At 46.4% G+C, this 12,913-nt stretch overlaps 1 protein-coding gene across 1 annotated transcript in view; it reads right to left on the bottom strand.

Moving 5' to 3' along the window:
* Positions 1-386: 386 nt before the first annotated feature.
* Positions 387-12,913, bottom strand: part of LOC134984379 (zinc finger protein 585A-like) — a 290,470-nt gene continuing 277,943 nt past the window's right edge. Inside the window, exon 5 of the mRNA XM_063949975.1 lies at positions 387-2,571. Within this exon, the coding sequence (XP_063806045.1) occupies positions 1,364-2,571 (1,208 nt within the window). The 3' untranslated portion in view covers positions 387-1,363. The remainder of the gene's footprint in view (positions 2,572-12,913) is intronic.

The following is a 12,913-nucleotide window of genomic DNA, read 5'->3' as shown; positions in this document are numbered from 1 at the left end:
TTACACAGAACACACACAACTACTGCCAGTCCTGTCTCTCCCACTACTGCCAGTCCCGTCTCCCCTCACTACTGCCACCGACCTAGTCTCCCACCACTACTGCAACCCACCCTGTCTCCCCCCACTACTGTCACCCCCCCACTACTGCCACCCGCCCCACCTCCCTGACACCTTAGCTCTGCTTGGGGACAAGATTCTCAGAGTCACTGCCTCCTGCAGTCCCTACTACTACTAACCACCCTGTCTCCCTCCTCTATTGCCATCCGCCCTGTCTCCCCCTAGTACTGCCACCCACCCTGTCTCCCCCCACTATTGCCACCCACCTTGTCTCCCCGCGGCTACTGTCACCCGCACTGTCTCCCCCCACTACTGCCAGCCACTGTGTCTCCCCCCGACACCTCAGCACTGCTTGAGGACAATATTACCCACTGACAGTGCCTTCGGCAGGCCCCACTACAGCACTAGTGCCACCACTCTGTCTCCCCCTCTGACATCTCAGCACTGCTTGGAGATTCTTGGTACTGCTGGTAAGAGTCCTTCATCTGCAGATGGAAGTAAGAAAGCAGGGCAGTAATGAGGCAGAAGCTGCTTCTGTTACCATGGATCCTGATCATGTAGGATTGGGAGTCAGTAAGATTATGTAATAGAGTCACCATCTTACAGGCAGCCGGTGAAGGGAGTAGAGAATGGGTGTTATGTGGCAGGAACGGGCTGGTTAGGTAACAGACTGGCTGCTGCAATCTGTACAAGCTACAAGCGGTGCAATTCTATTGCTAGGAGATCCAGGTAGAGGACATTGCAGTAGTCTATGTGTGATGATACAAGTGTATGTATGACTGTAGGTAGATCTTCTGAGGGAAATAAGTGCTGGAGTCTGGCTCTGTTCCTCAGATGAGGATCTGATTGTGGCTGATACGTGATGTCTAAGTTTCACTCCACAATCCAGGACACCAAGATTCCACACATGATCCGCATTTTGTAACTCTGAACCTCCAAGCGTAAGTCTGGTTGGTTTGCAAAGCTGAACTGTAGCCCTGCCCTTTGTTGGTGAGCTTCTATCTTATGATAGACCTGTTTCACCAGGACTGAGTCACAGCCAACTGGCATCACCCACACCTGGAGCTCAACTAGACAACCATTTAGGATTGGTACTGGGTTCTCAGTACCCTGAGCAAAAGACAGATCATCTTCATAGCAGTGGTAGATGAGTACATGACGTCTGATTATTTCACCATGCGGTAGCATGTATATTGCAAAAAGCATAGGAGATGGGATAAGAATCTTGAAGAACATCATATGGCAATAAGTATACCCCAGAAGATTAAAATGGTTTCTCACCTGACTGATGTCTACAAGAGCTGATTTACTTCTCAGAGTATGGAAATGGCTTCTCACCTGTGTGACTTCGAAGATGTGTATAAAGTTGTGATTTCCAGGTAAAACATTTCCCACACTCAGAGCAAGAAAATGGCTTCTCACCTGTGTGACTTCTCTGATGTTTAACAAGATCTGATTTGTATGCAAAACATTTTCCACACTCAGAACATGGAAATGGATTCTCACCTGTGTGACTTCGCTGATGTTTAACAAGATTTGATTTCTGTGTAAAACATTTCCCGCATTCAGAGCAAGAAAATGGCTTCTCACCTGTGTGAGTTCTCTGATGTTTAACAAGATCTGCTTTGCGTGCAAAACATTTCCCACACTCAGAACATGGAAATGGCTTCTCACCTGTGTGAGTTTTCTGATGTTTAATAAGATCTGATTTCTGTGTAAAACATTTCCCACACTCAGAACATGGAAATGTATTCTCACCTGTGTGACTTCGCTGATGATTAACAAGATGTGATTTCTGTGTAAAACATTTCCCGCACTCGGAGCAAGAAAATGGTTTCTCACCTGTGTGACTTCTCTGATGTGTAACAAGATGTGATTTATGTGTAAAACATTTCCCACACTCAGAACATGGAAATGTATTCTCACCTGTGTGACTTCGCTGATGCTTAACAAGATGTGATTTCTGTGTAAAACATTTCCCGCACTCGGAGCAAGAAAATGGCTTCTCACCTGTGTGAGTTCTCTGATGTTTAACAAGATCTGCTTTGCGTGCAAAACATTTCCCACACTCAGAACATGGAAATGGCTTCTCATCTTTGTGACTTTGCTGACGTGCAACAAGATGTGATTTCCGTGCAAAACATTTCCCACACTCAGAACATGGAAATGGCCTCTCACCCGTGTGACTTCGCTGATGTGTAACAAGATGTGATTTCTGGATAAAACATTTCCCACACTCAGAGCAAGAAAATGGCCTCTCACCGGTGTGACTTCTCTGATGTTTAACAAGATCTGATTTCTGTGTAAAACATTTCTCACACTCAGAACATGGAAATGGCCTCTCACCCGTGTGACTTCGCTGATGTGTAACAAGATGTGATTTCTGGATAAAACATTTCCCACACTCAGAGCAAGAAAATGGCCTCTCACCGGTGTGACTTCTCTGATGTTTAACAAGATCTGATTTCTGTGTAAAACATTTCTCACACTCAGAACATGGAAATGGCTTCTCACCTGTCTTAGCTGGCTGATGGATAATAAGCTTTGTGTTCTGTATAAAACATTTGGCATCTATAGAACAGGGAAACTCCATATCTACTGTCAGAGTTGTAACAGATGCACCAATATCAGAGTGATCAGGAGAACATTTCCCAGGATCAGAGGGATCAGCTGATAGAGCTGGATGTATAATTGGGGTAATGGGGTTATCTCCTGGAGAATCCTGTCTACTGTCATTATCATTTATGTCACAATCCGGGGATAACATTAGATGTCCTTCTGAGATATTCCTGCTTGTCTGTCCATCTGCTGGAAATAAAATACATTAAGGAAATGTGACATTTACTGTAACAATATTAATCTTGTAAACAATAGGAGAAGACGACTCTCTGGGACACTTAATTGTAAATGTGTGTGTATAATAAAACATAACTTTTAATGAAGGCTTTATAATATTGTGTCAGACTATCATTGTGTCCACCCTCCTGAGAACACTCACAATAACAAATGTAATATTATAACAAGACTTAGATATATCTCTCTCTTGTACTGGTAACTAACCATGAAGAATAAATGGAGATGTAGTCACTCGCCAAGTCCTATGTCAGCACCAATGTAAAACAATGGATGGGGAACATATCGTATGAACTGGAGATTCTAGCTGAACAATAACATCAGTCGTATAAGCTAATGGGTCAGAGAAATGTCTCCTAACGTTACTCCTGGAAGCATTGGTAAGGAAGCATTCCTTTATGTGTGTGCTCATACGCTGGTAAGCCTGTACAAGTGTTACTAACCCTTATATAAAGTATATTGCTACAGCAGAGTAGGTGTGGAACAAGGTACTTTACATGCAATACGCCATATGATACCCTGTAATCATCATCATCTGCTAGGTTATAATCCACTCTTACACCCCCATCATCAGTGTTTTACCTCTATTCTCTCAATAGTAATAAGGATGATGTGTGTACGATAAGTATGATATAGAGAATGACATATCAGAATCTATACAGCTGCCGCCATACTTCTGCTTCTCATACGTGTGCTACTGGCAACAGTAAACATCTGAGTGAGAGTGCAGGGAAGACAGCAGAGTCTGATGAGAAAGAGATTGGATCTGCCTTTGCAGGGATGTACCACACTTGTTAGTATATAAAATAATAAATAAGAGGTCCGTGGCCTGAGTCCATCTAGATGTGTTTTCTGGATCTCTCCTCACTAAGGGGCTTCTTATCTACCTTACCTGATAGCTTACCATGCCTTCAAAAAAGGTTAAGAAGGTACCAAATCGGCCCCACCTGTGCATCTGTTTGGTACCTCAAATTCAGTTGGTCCTTCTGAGACTGATACAACATCATCTGCTTCTTCTTGTCAGACGCACAGCCCAGCTGTAATGGCTGAAGACATCTTAAGACACTCTAGATGGTCCTGTTACTCTACGCTCTATACATTCTATGTTATCTAGATTTAAGGACTGAAATAACCTCAGAACTTAACTCTAATATTCAAGCTTTGAGGTCCAGTATCAGTGAGATTGGCACTCATACAGACTAAGATGAAAGAGATTGTTGCGTCTCACAAAGATCTGATTTCAGCACATGACACCCTTCAGGAAGACCTGGTCTCTATTCGTGATAAAGTCATTGATTTAGAAGACTGGTCTTGGAGAAATAATATCAGAATAATGGGCGTTCCGGATTCTGTTACAAATGCAGAGCTTTATGATTATGCCACGGTCCTCTTTTCAGAAACTTCCACCAAAGGCTTCTGCTGCTGACCATCTTATTGATAGGATCCATAGACTCCCAAAGTCCAAACAGGCCTCTATCCAAGCACACTCTGCTCGGGGTCCACTTTTTCACATTAAAGAACGCATTCTACAAGCCGCTTTGTCTTCCTCATCCACAGCTTAGTGCCTGGATAATCTGCGCTATTTCCGTATATTTCTCCTGCGACACTGGCCAAAAGGCATCTATTCCACCCAAGGAAATGTGCAATACAAATGGGGCTTTCCTACTAAGCTTATTGTAATGCGATACGGCGCCTTCACAGTGATACCTTCACCCGAGGATGGCCCTGCTATTCTGAAAAAGTGGGACATTCCTGTTGACAGCCCTTCATGACACTTTACCTAAACCATTACCGGAGGAGTTGTCTTCCGTCTCCAAGTAATATGATAAAGGAGTAAGACTGTTACAGACACTCAGAGTTTGTTTCCTACTGTAACATGTGCCAACTGGGACTAAGTTACTGGGCATGGATCTATTTTTTTTGCTTTTGTTATGGGTATAAAACGTATATTTTTATCTTTATTTCCTGTGCTATATAATTGCTATATAGTATATGGTCTGATATTCTTTCCACTGTTACGTTTCATTATACCTTTCTAGAATGTTTGGGTGTTCAGGTAAAGCATGGCTGATTCATGTAACATCCTGTTGCCCTTATAACGGTGTTGATAGAACATACATTGGATATCAGGCCATGTTCTTGGCCTTTACCTCCTTAGGATACATTGGTTACATTGAGATTTGATATTTCTTTCTACAATTGTTACTATGCTGATTAGATTTTCCCTCTCGTATGGCTACTTGGGGTAGTCGGTGGGTTTCCCTTTTAGGCCCGACCGCCACCTTTTTCTACCTTTCTGTGACGGTACCCTAGTGACGGAATCTCTAGCTCCTTTACGGACACTATTTCTGTTTGTCTCCCATATTTGTTCCCTATTTTATTTCTTATGTTGATAGTTTGAAGTATGCACACGCCCTACAGACTCTATTGGACTTTACACAGATGATCTTAGATGTTTCATACCATGATCTGATCTCTCTCTATCACGGCGACGTTTTTAAGTCTTAATGTAAAAGGTCTTTATTCTCCCCGTAAGAGACGTCTTGCATTAAAATATTTCGCTGACCAGAAGGCGGCGGTGGTAGACATTCTGGAATCACATGTTCCATTGCACTCTGCCCCTCAGTTTACCAATCACTACCCAACATGCTATATCTCCTGTGGTGTAGCCATCCTTTCTAATAGATCCTGCCCCTTTCACCTAGACAGCAAGTGGGTGGAATGCAATGGTAGATATTAGATTCTAGTTGAGAAGATTCATTATAAATATGTCCCCCTCACTTCTCTCTATGCCCCTAATGCCAGACAGCCCCAATTTCTTAGAGAGAAAAGGCCATCAATCAAGTGCGAGGGGACAGGTAATAAGCACGGAATGTGCTGGATTCTGAATGTGAGGGAAGAGCAGGAGTATAATAGGGGTTGATGGCTCCTGATGTATGAGATACACCAGAGAGTGTGGGGAGACTGGTCAGATCTCTGGGCTGGTAACACACAGTTACATGATGTGAGGGGGAGAGCAGGAGTATAATAGGGGCTGATGGCTCCTGATGTATGAGATACACCAGAGAGTGTGGGGAGGAGACTGGTCAGATCTCTGGGCTGGTAATACACAGTTACATGATGTGAGGGGGAGAGCAGGAGTATAATAGGGGCTGATGGCTCCTGATGTATGAGATACACCAGAGAGTGTGGGGAGGAGACTGGTCAGATCTCTGGGCTGGTAATAATAAGATTTTACTTACCGATAAATCTATTTCTTGTAGTCCGTAGTGGATGCTGGGACTCCGTAAGGACCATGGGGAATAGCGGCTCCGCAGGAGACAGGGCACAATAATAAAAGCTTAAGGATCAGGTGGTGTGCACTGGCTCCTCCCCCTATGACCCTCCTCCAAGCCTCAGTTAGGATACTGTGCCCGGACGAGCGTACACAATAAGGAAGGATATTGAATCCCGGGTAAGACTCATACCAGCCACACCAATCACACCGTACAACTCGTGATCTGAACCCAGTTAACAGTATGATAAATACAAAGGAACCTCTGAAAAGACGGCTCACAACAATAATAACCCGAATTTTTGTAACAATAACTATATACAAGTATTGCAGACAATCCGCACTTGGGATGGGCGCCCAGCATCCACTACGGACTACGAGAAATAGATTTATCGGTAAGTAAAATCTTATTTTCTCTGACGTCCTAGTGGATGCTGGGACTCCGTAAGGACCATGGGGATTATACCAAAGCTCCCAAACGGGCGGGAGAGTGCGGATGACTCTGCAGCACCGAATGAGAGAACTCCAGGTCCTCCTCAGCCAGGGTATCAAATTTGTAGAATTTTGCAAATGTGTTTGCCCCTGACCAAGTAGCAGCTCGGCAAAGTTGTAAAGCCGAGACCCCTCGGGCAGCCGCCCAAGATGAGTCCACCTTCCTTGTGGAATGGGCTTTTACTGATTTTGGCTGTGGCAAGCCTGCCACAGAATGTGCAAGCTGAATTGTACTACAAATCCAACGAACAATCGTCTGCTTTGAAGCAGGAGCACCCAGTTTGTTGGGTGCATACAGGATAAACAGCGAGTCAGATTTTCTGACTCCAGCCGTCCTGGAAACATATATTTTCAAGGCCCTGACAACGTCAAGCAACTTAGAGTCCTCTAAGTCCCTAGTAGCCGCAGGTACCACAATAGGTTGGTTCATGTGAAATGCAGAAACCACCTTAGGTAGAAATTGAGGACGAGTTCTCAATTCTGCCCTGTCAGAATGAAAAATTAAGTAAGGGCTTTTATATGATAAAGCCGCCAATTCTGACACACGCCTGGCTGAAGCCAAGGCTAACAGCATCGTCACCTTCCATGTGAGATATTTTAAGTCCACAGTGGTAAGTGGTTCAAACCAATGTGACTTTAGAAAACTCAACACAACATTGAGATCCCAAGGTGCCACTGGAGGCACAAAAGGAGGCTGTATATGCAGCACCCCTTTTACAAATGTCTGAACTTCAGGTACTGAAGCCAGTTCTTTCTGGAAGAAAATCGACAGGGCTGAAATTTGAACCTTAATGGACCCTAATTTTAGGCCCATAGACAGTCCTGTTTGCAGGAAATGAAGGAAACGACCCAGTTGAAATTCCTCTGTAGGGGCCTTCTTGGCCTCACACCACGCAACATATTTACGCCAAATGCGGTGATAATGTTTTGCGGTTACGTCCTTCCTGGCTTTGACCAGGGTAGGGATGACTTCTTCTGGAATGCCTTTTTCCTTCAGGATCCGGCGTTCAACCGCCATGCCGTCAAACGCAGCCGCGGTAAGTCTTGGAACAGACAAGGCCCCTGCAGTAGCAGGTCCTTTCTTAGAGGTAGAGGCCACGGTTCGTCCGTGAGCATCTCTTGAAGTTCCGGGTACCAAGTCCTTCTTGGCCAATCCGGAACCACGAGTATAGTTCTTACTCCTCTCCTTCTTATGATTCTCAGTACTTTTGGTATGAGAGGCAGAGGAGGGAACACATACACTGACTGGTACACCCACGGCGTTACCAGAGCGTCCACCGCTATTGCCTGAGGGTCCCTTGACCTGGCGCAATATCTGTCCAGTTTTTTGTTTAGACGGGACGCCATCATGTCCACCTTTGGTTTTTCCCAACGGTTTACAATCAGGTGGAAGACTTCTGGGTGAAGTCCCCACTCTCCCGGGTGAAGGTCGTGTCTGCTGAGGAAATCTGCTTTCCAGTTGTCCACTCCCGGAATGAACACTGCTGACAGTGCTATCACATGATTTTCCGCCCAGCGAAGAATCCTTGCAGCTTCTGCCATTGCCCTCCTGCTTCTCGTGCCGCCCTGTCTGTTTACGTGGGCGACTGACGTGATGTTGTCCGATTGGATCAACACCGCCTGACCCTGAAGCAGAGGTTTTGCTTGACTTAGGGCATTGTAAATGGCCCTTAGTTCCAGAATGTTTATATGAAGAGATGTTTCCATGCTTGATCACAAGCCCTGGAAATTCCTTCCCTGTGTGACTGCTCCCCAGCCTCTCAGGCTGGCATCCGTGGTTACCAGGATCCAATCCTGAATGCCAAATCTGCGGCCCTCTAGTAGATGAGCACTCTGCAGCCACCACAGGAGAGACACCCTTGTCCTTGGCGACAGGGTTATCCGCTGATGCATCTGAAGATGCGAACCGGACAATTTGTCCAGTAGATCCCACTGAAATGTTCTTGCATGGAATCTTCCGAATGGAATCGCTTCATAAGAAGCCACCATTTTTCCCAGGACCCTCGTGCACTGATGCACTGAGACCTGGCCTGGTTTTAGGAGGTTCCTGACTAGCTCGGATAACTCCCTGGCCTTCTCCTCTGGGAGAAACACCTTCTTCTGGACTGTGTCCAGAATCATTCCTAGGAACAGTAGACGTGTCGTTGGAATCAGCTGCGATTTTGGAATATTTAGAATCCACCCGTGCTGACGTAACACTACCTGAGATAGTGCCACTCCGACTTCTAACTGTTCCCTGGTCCTTGCCCTTATCAGGAGATCGTCCAAGTAAGGGATAATTAAGATGCCTTTTCTTCGTAGAAGAATCATCATTTCGGCCATTACCTTGGTAAAGACCCGAGGTGCCGTGGACAATCCAAACGGCAGCGTCTGAAACTGATAATGACAGTTTTGTACTACAAACCTGAGGTACCCTTGGTGAGAAGGGTATATTGGGACGTGGAGATAAGTATCTATGATGTCCAGAGACACCATATAGTCCCCTTCTTCCAGGTTCGCTATCACTGCTCTGAGTGACTCCATCTTGAATTTGAACCTTTTTATGTAAGTGTTCAAGGATTTCAGATTTAAAATTGGTCTCACCGAGCCGTCCGGCTTCGGTACCACGAACAGCGTGGAATAATACCCCTTTCCCTGTTGTAAGAGGGGTACCTTGATTATCACCTGCTGGGAATACAGCTTGTGAATGGCTTCCAAAACTGCCTCCCTGTCGGAGGGAGACTTTGGTAAAGCAGACTTCAGGAACCGATGAGGGGGAAACGCCTCGAATTCCAGTTTGTACCCCTGCGATACTACCTGTAGAATCCAGGGATCCACTTGCAAGTGAGCCCACTGCGCGTTGAAATTCTTGAGACGGGCCCCCACCATGTCTGAGTCTGCTTGTAAAGCCCCAGCGTCATGCTGAAGACTTGGCAGAAGCAGGGGAGGGCTTCTGCTCCTGGGAAGCGGCTGCATGGTGCAGTCTTTTTCCTTTTCCTCTGCCCCGGGGCAGAAACGAGTGGCCTTTTGCTCGCTTGTACTTATGGGAACGAAAGGACTGAGTTTGAAAAGACGGTGTCTTTTTCTGCTGATGTGAAGTGACCTGGGGTAAAAAGGTGGATTTCCCAGCCGTTGCCGTGGCCACCAGGTCCGATAGACCAGCCCCAAATAACTCCTCCCCTTTATACGGCAATACTTCCATGTGCCGTTTGTAATCCGCATCCCATGACCACTGTCGCGTCCATAACGCTCTTCTGGCAGAGATGGACATAGCACTTACTCTTGATGCCAGGGTGCAAATATCCCTCTGTGCATCACGCATATATAGCAATGCATCCTTTAAATGTTCTATAGTTAACAAAATATTGTCCCTATCCAGGGTATCAATATTCTCAGTCAGGGAATCCGACCATGCGACTCCAGCACTGCACATCCAGGCTGAGGCGATTGCTGGTCGCAGTATAACACCAGTATGTGTGTATATACTTTTTAGGATATTTTCCAGCCTTCTATCAGCTGGTTCCTTGAGGGTGGCCGTATCAGGAGACGGTAACGCTACTTGCTTAGATAAACGCGTGAGCGCCTTATCTACCCTAGGGGGTGTTTCCCAACGCGCCCTAACCTCTGGCGGGAAAGGGTATAGTGCTAATAATTTATTAGAAATTAGCTGTTTTTTATCGGGGGAAACTCACGCTTTATCACACACCTCATTTATTTCATCTGACTCAGGAAAAACTATTGGTAGTTTTTTCACACCCCACATAATACCCTTCTTTGTGGTACTTGTAGTGTCAGAAAGGTTCAATGCTTCTTTCATTGCCGTGATCATGTAACGTGTGGCCCTACTGGACATTACGTTTGTCTCGTCACCGTCGACACTAGACTCAGTATCTGTGTCTGGGTCTGTGTCGACCCACTGAGGTAACGGGCGTTTTAGGGCCCCTGACGGTGTCTGAGACGCCTGGAAAGGCACTAATTGATTTGCCGGCTGTCTCATGTCGTCAACAGTTTTTTGCAAAGTGCTGACATTATCACTTAATTGTTTAAATACAATCATCCAGTCAGGTGTCGACTCCCTAGGGGGTGACATCACTAACACAGGCAACTGCTCCGCCTCCACATCATTTTCCTCCTCATACATGTCGACACACGCGTACCGACACACAGCACACACACCGGGAATGCTCTGATAGAGGACAGGACCCCACTTAGCCCTTTGGAGAGACAGAGGGAGAGTCTGCCAGCACACACCCAGCGCTATATATATATATATATATACAGGGATAACCTTATATAAGTGTTATTCCCTTATAGCTGCTGTTTTATCGTTATTTGCTGCCAAAAGTGCCCCCCCTTCTCTTTTTTTACCCTGATTCTGAAGCAGGACTGCAGGGGAGAGTCAGGGAGCCGTCCTTCCAGCGGAGCTGTGAGGGAAAATGGATCTTGTGTGCTGAGGAGATATGCTCCGCCCCTTCACGACGTCCTTATCTCCCGCTTTTTTGTGTAAAAATGGCAGGGGTTAAAATACATCCATATAGCCCAGGAGCTATATGTGATGTATTCTTTTTGCCACCTAAGGTATATACTGTTATATTGCGTCTCAGGGCGCTCCCCCCCCAGCGCCCTGCACCCTCAGTGACCGGAGTGTGAAGTGTGCTGAGAGCAATGGCGCACAGCTGCGGTGCTGTGCGCTACCTTAGTCTGAAGACAGGATGTCTTCTGCCGCCGATTTCACCGGACCTCTTCGTCTCTTCTGGCTCTGTAAGGGGGACGGCGGCGCGGCTCCGGTGACCCATCCAGGCTGTACCTGTGATCGTCCCTCTGGAGCTAATGTCCAGTAGCCTAAGAAGCCCAATCCACTCTGCACGCAGGTGAGTTCGCTTCTTCTCCCCTTAGTCCCACGATGCAGTGAGCCTGTTGCCAGCAGGACTCACTGAAAATAAAAAAACCTAAACTAAACTTTTATTCTAAGCAGCTCAGGAGAGCCACCTAGATTGCACCCTTCTCGGCCGGGCACAAAAATCTAACTGAGGCTTGGAGGAGGGTCATAAGGGGAGGAGCCAGTGCACACCACCTGATCCTTAAGCTTTTATTATTGTGCCCTGTCTCCTGCGGAGCCGCTATTCCCCATGGTCCTTACGGAGTCCCAGCATCCACTAGGACGTCAGAGAAACACAGTGACATGATGTGAGGGGGAGAGCAGGAGTATAATAGGGGCTGATGGCTCCTGATGTATGAGATACACCAGAGAGTGTGGGGAGGAGACTGGTCAGATCTCTGGGCTGGTAATACACAGTGACATGATGTGAGGGGAGAGCAGGAGTATAATAGGGGCTGATGGCTCCTGATGTATGAGATACACTAGAGAGTGTGGGGAAGAGACTGGTCAGATATCTGGGCTGGTAACACAGTGACATGATGTGAGGGGAGAGCAGGAGTATAATAGGGGCTGATGGCTCCTGATGTATGAGATACACCAGAGAGTGTGGGGAGGAGACTGGTCAGATCTCTGGGCTGGTAACACACAGCGACATGATGTGAGGAGGAGAGCAGGAGTATAATAGGGGCTGATGGCTCCTGAAGTATGAGATACACCAGACAGTGTGGGAAGGAGACTGGTCAGATATCTGGGCTGGTAACACACAGTGACATGATGTGAGGGGGAGAGCAGGAGTATAATAGAGACTGATGGCTCCTGATGTATGAGATACACCAGAGAGTGTGGGGAGGAGACTGGTCAGATCTCTGGGCTGGTAACACACACTGACATGATGTGAGGGGGGAGCAGGAGTATAATAGGGGCTGATGCCTCCTGAAGTATGAGATACACCAGAGAGTGTGGGGAGGAGACTGGTCAGATCTATGAACTGGTAACACACAGTGACATGATGTGAGGGGGAGAGCAGGAGTATAATAGGGGCTGATAGCTCATCATGTATGAGATACACCAGAGAGTCTAGGGAGGAGACTGGTCAGATCTCTGGGCTAGTAACACACAGTGACATGATGTAAGGGGGAGAGCAGGAGTATAATAGGGACTGATGGCTCCTGACTTCCTCACTGGGAAAATATATATTCCTCATTAGTTTGTACTTACAGAGGAGGGTGTAGTATAAGAGATTGCTGTAGTGACTGAGCAAGGAGAATATGTGACTCTTTTCTGTATTAAATGATTATTACTCACCTTTGCCGATATCTGTAGGGATCTCCTCCTCCTTACACTGCTGATCACCCCTCACATACGTCTCTTCTTCTCCC

The sequence above is a fragment of the Pseudophryne corroboree genome, assembly GCF_028390025.1.
Source record: "Pseudophryne corroboree isolate aPseCor3 chromosome 3 unlocalized genomic scaffold, aPseCor3.hap2 SUPER_3_unloc_5, whole genome shotgun sequence".
In the NCBI taxonomy this organism is placed as follows: Eukaryota; Metazoa; Chordata; class Amphibia; order Anura; family Myobatrachidae; genus Pseudophryne; species Pseudophryne corroboree.
Note: the sequence above shows the minus strand (reverse complement) of the source record. Positions and strands in the feature narration are given on the sequence as shown.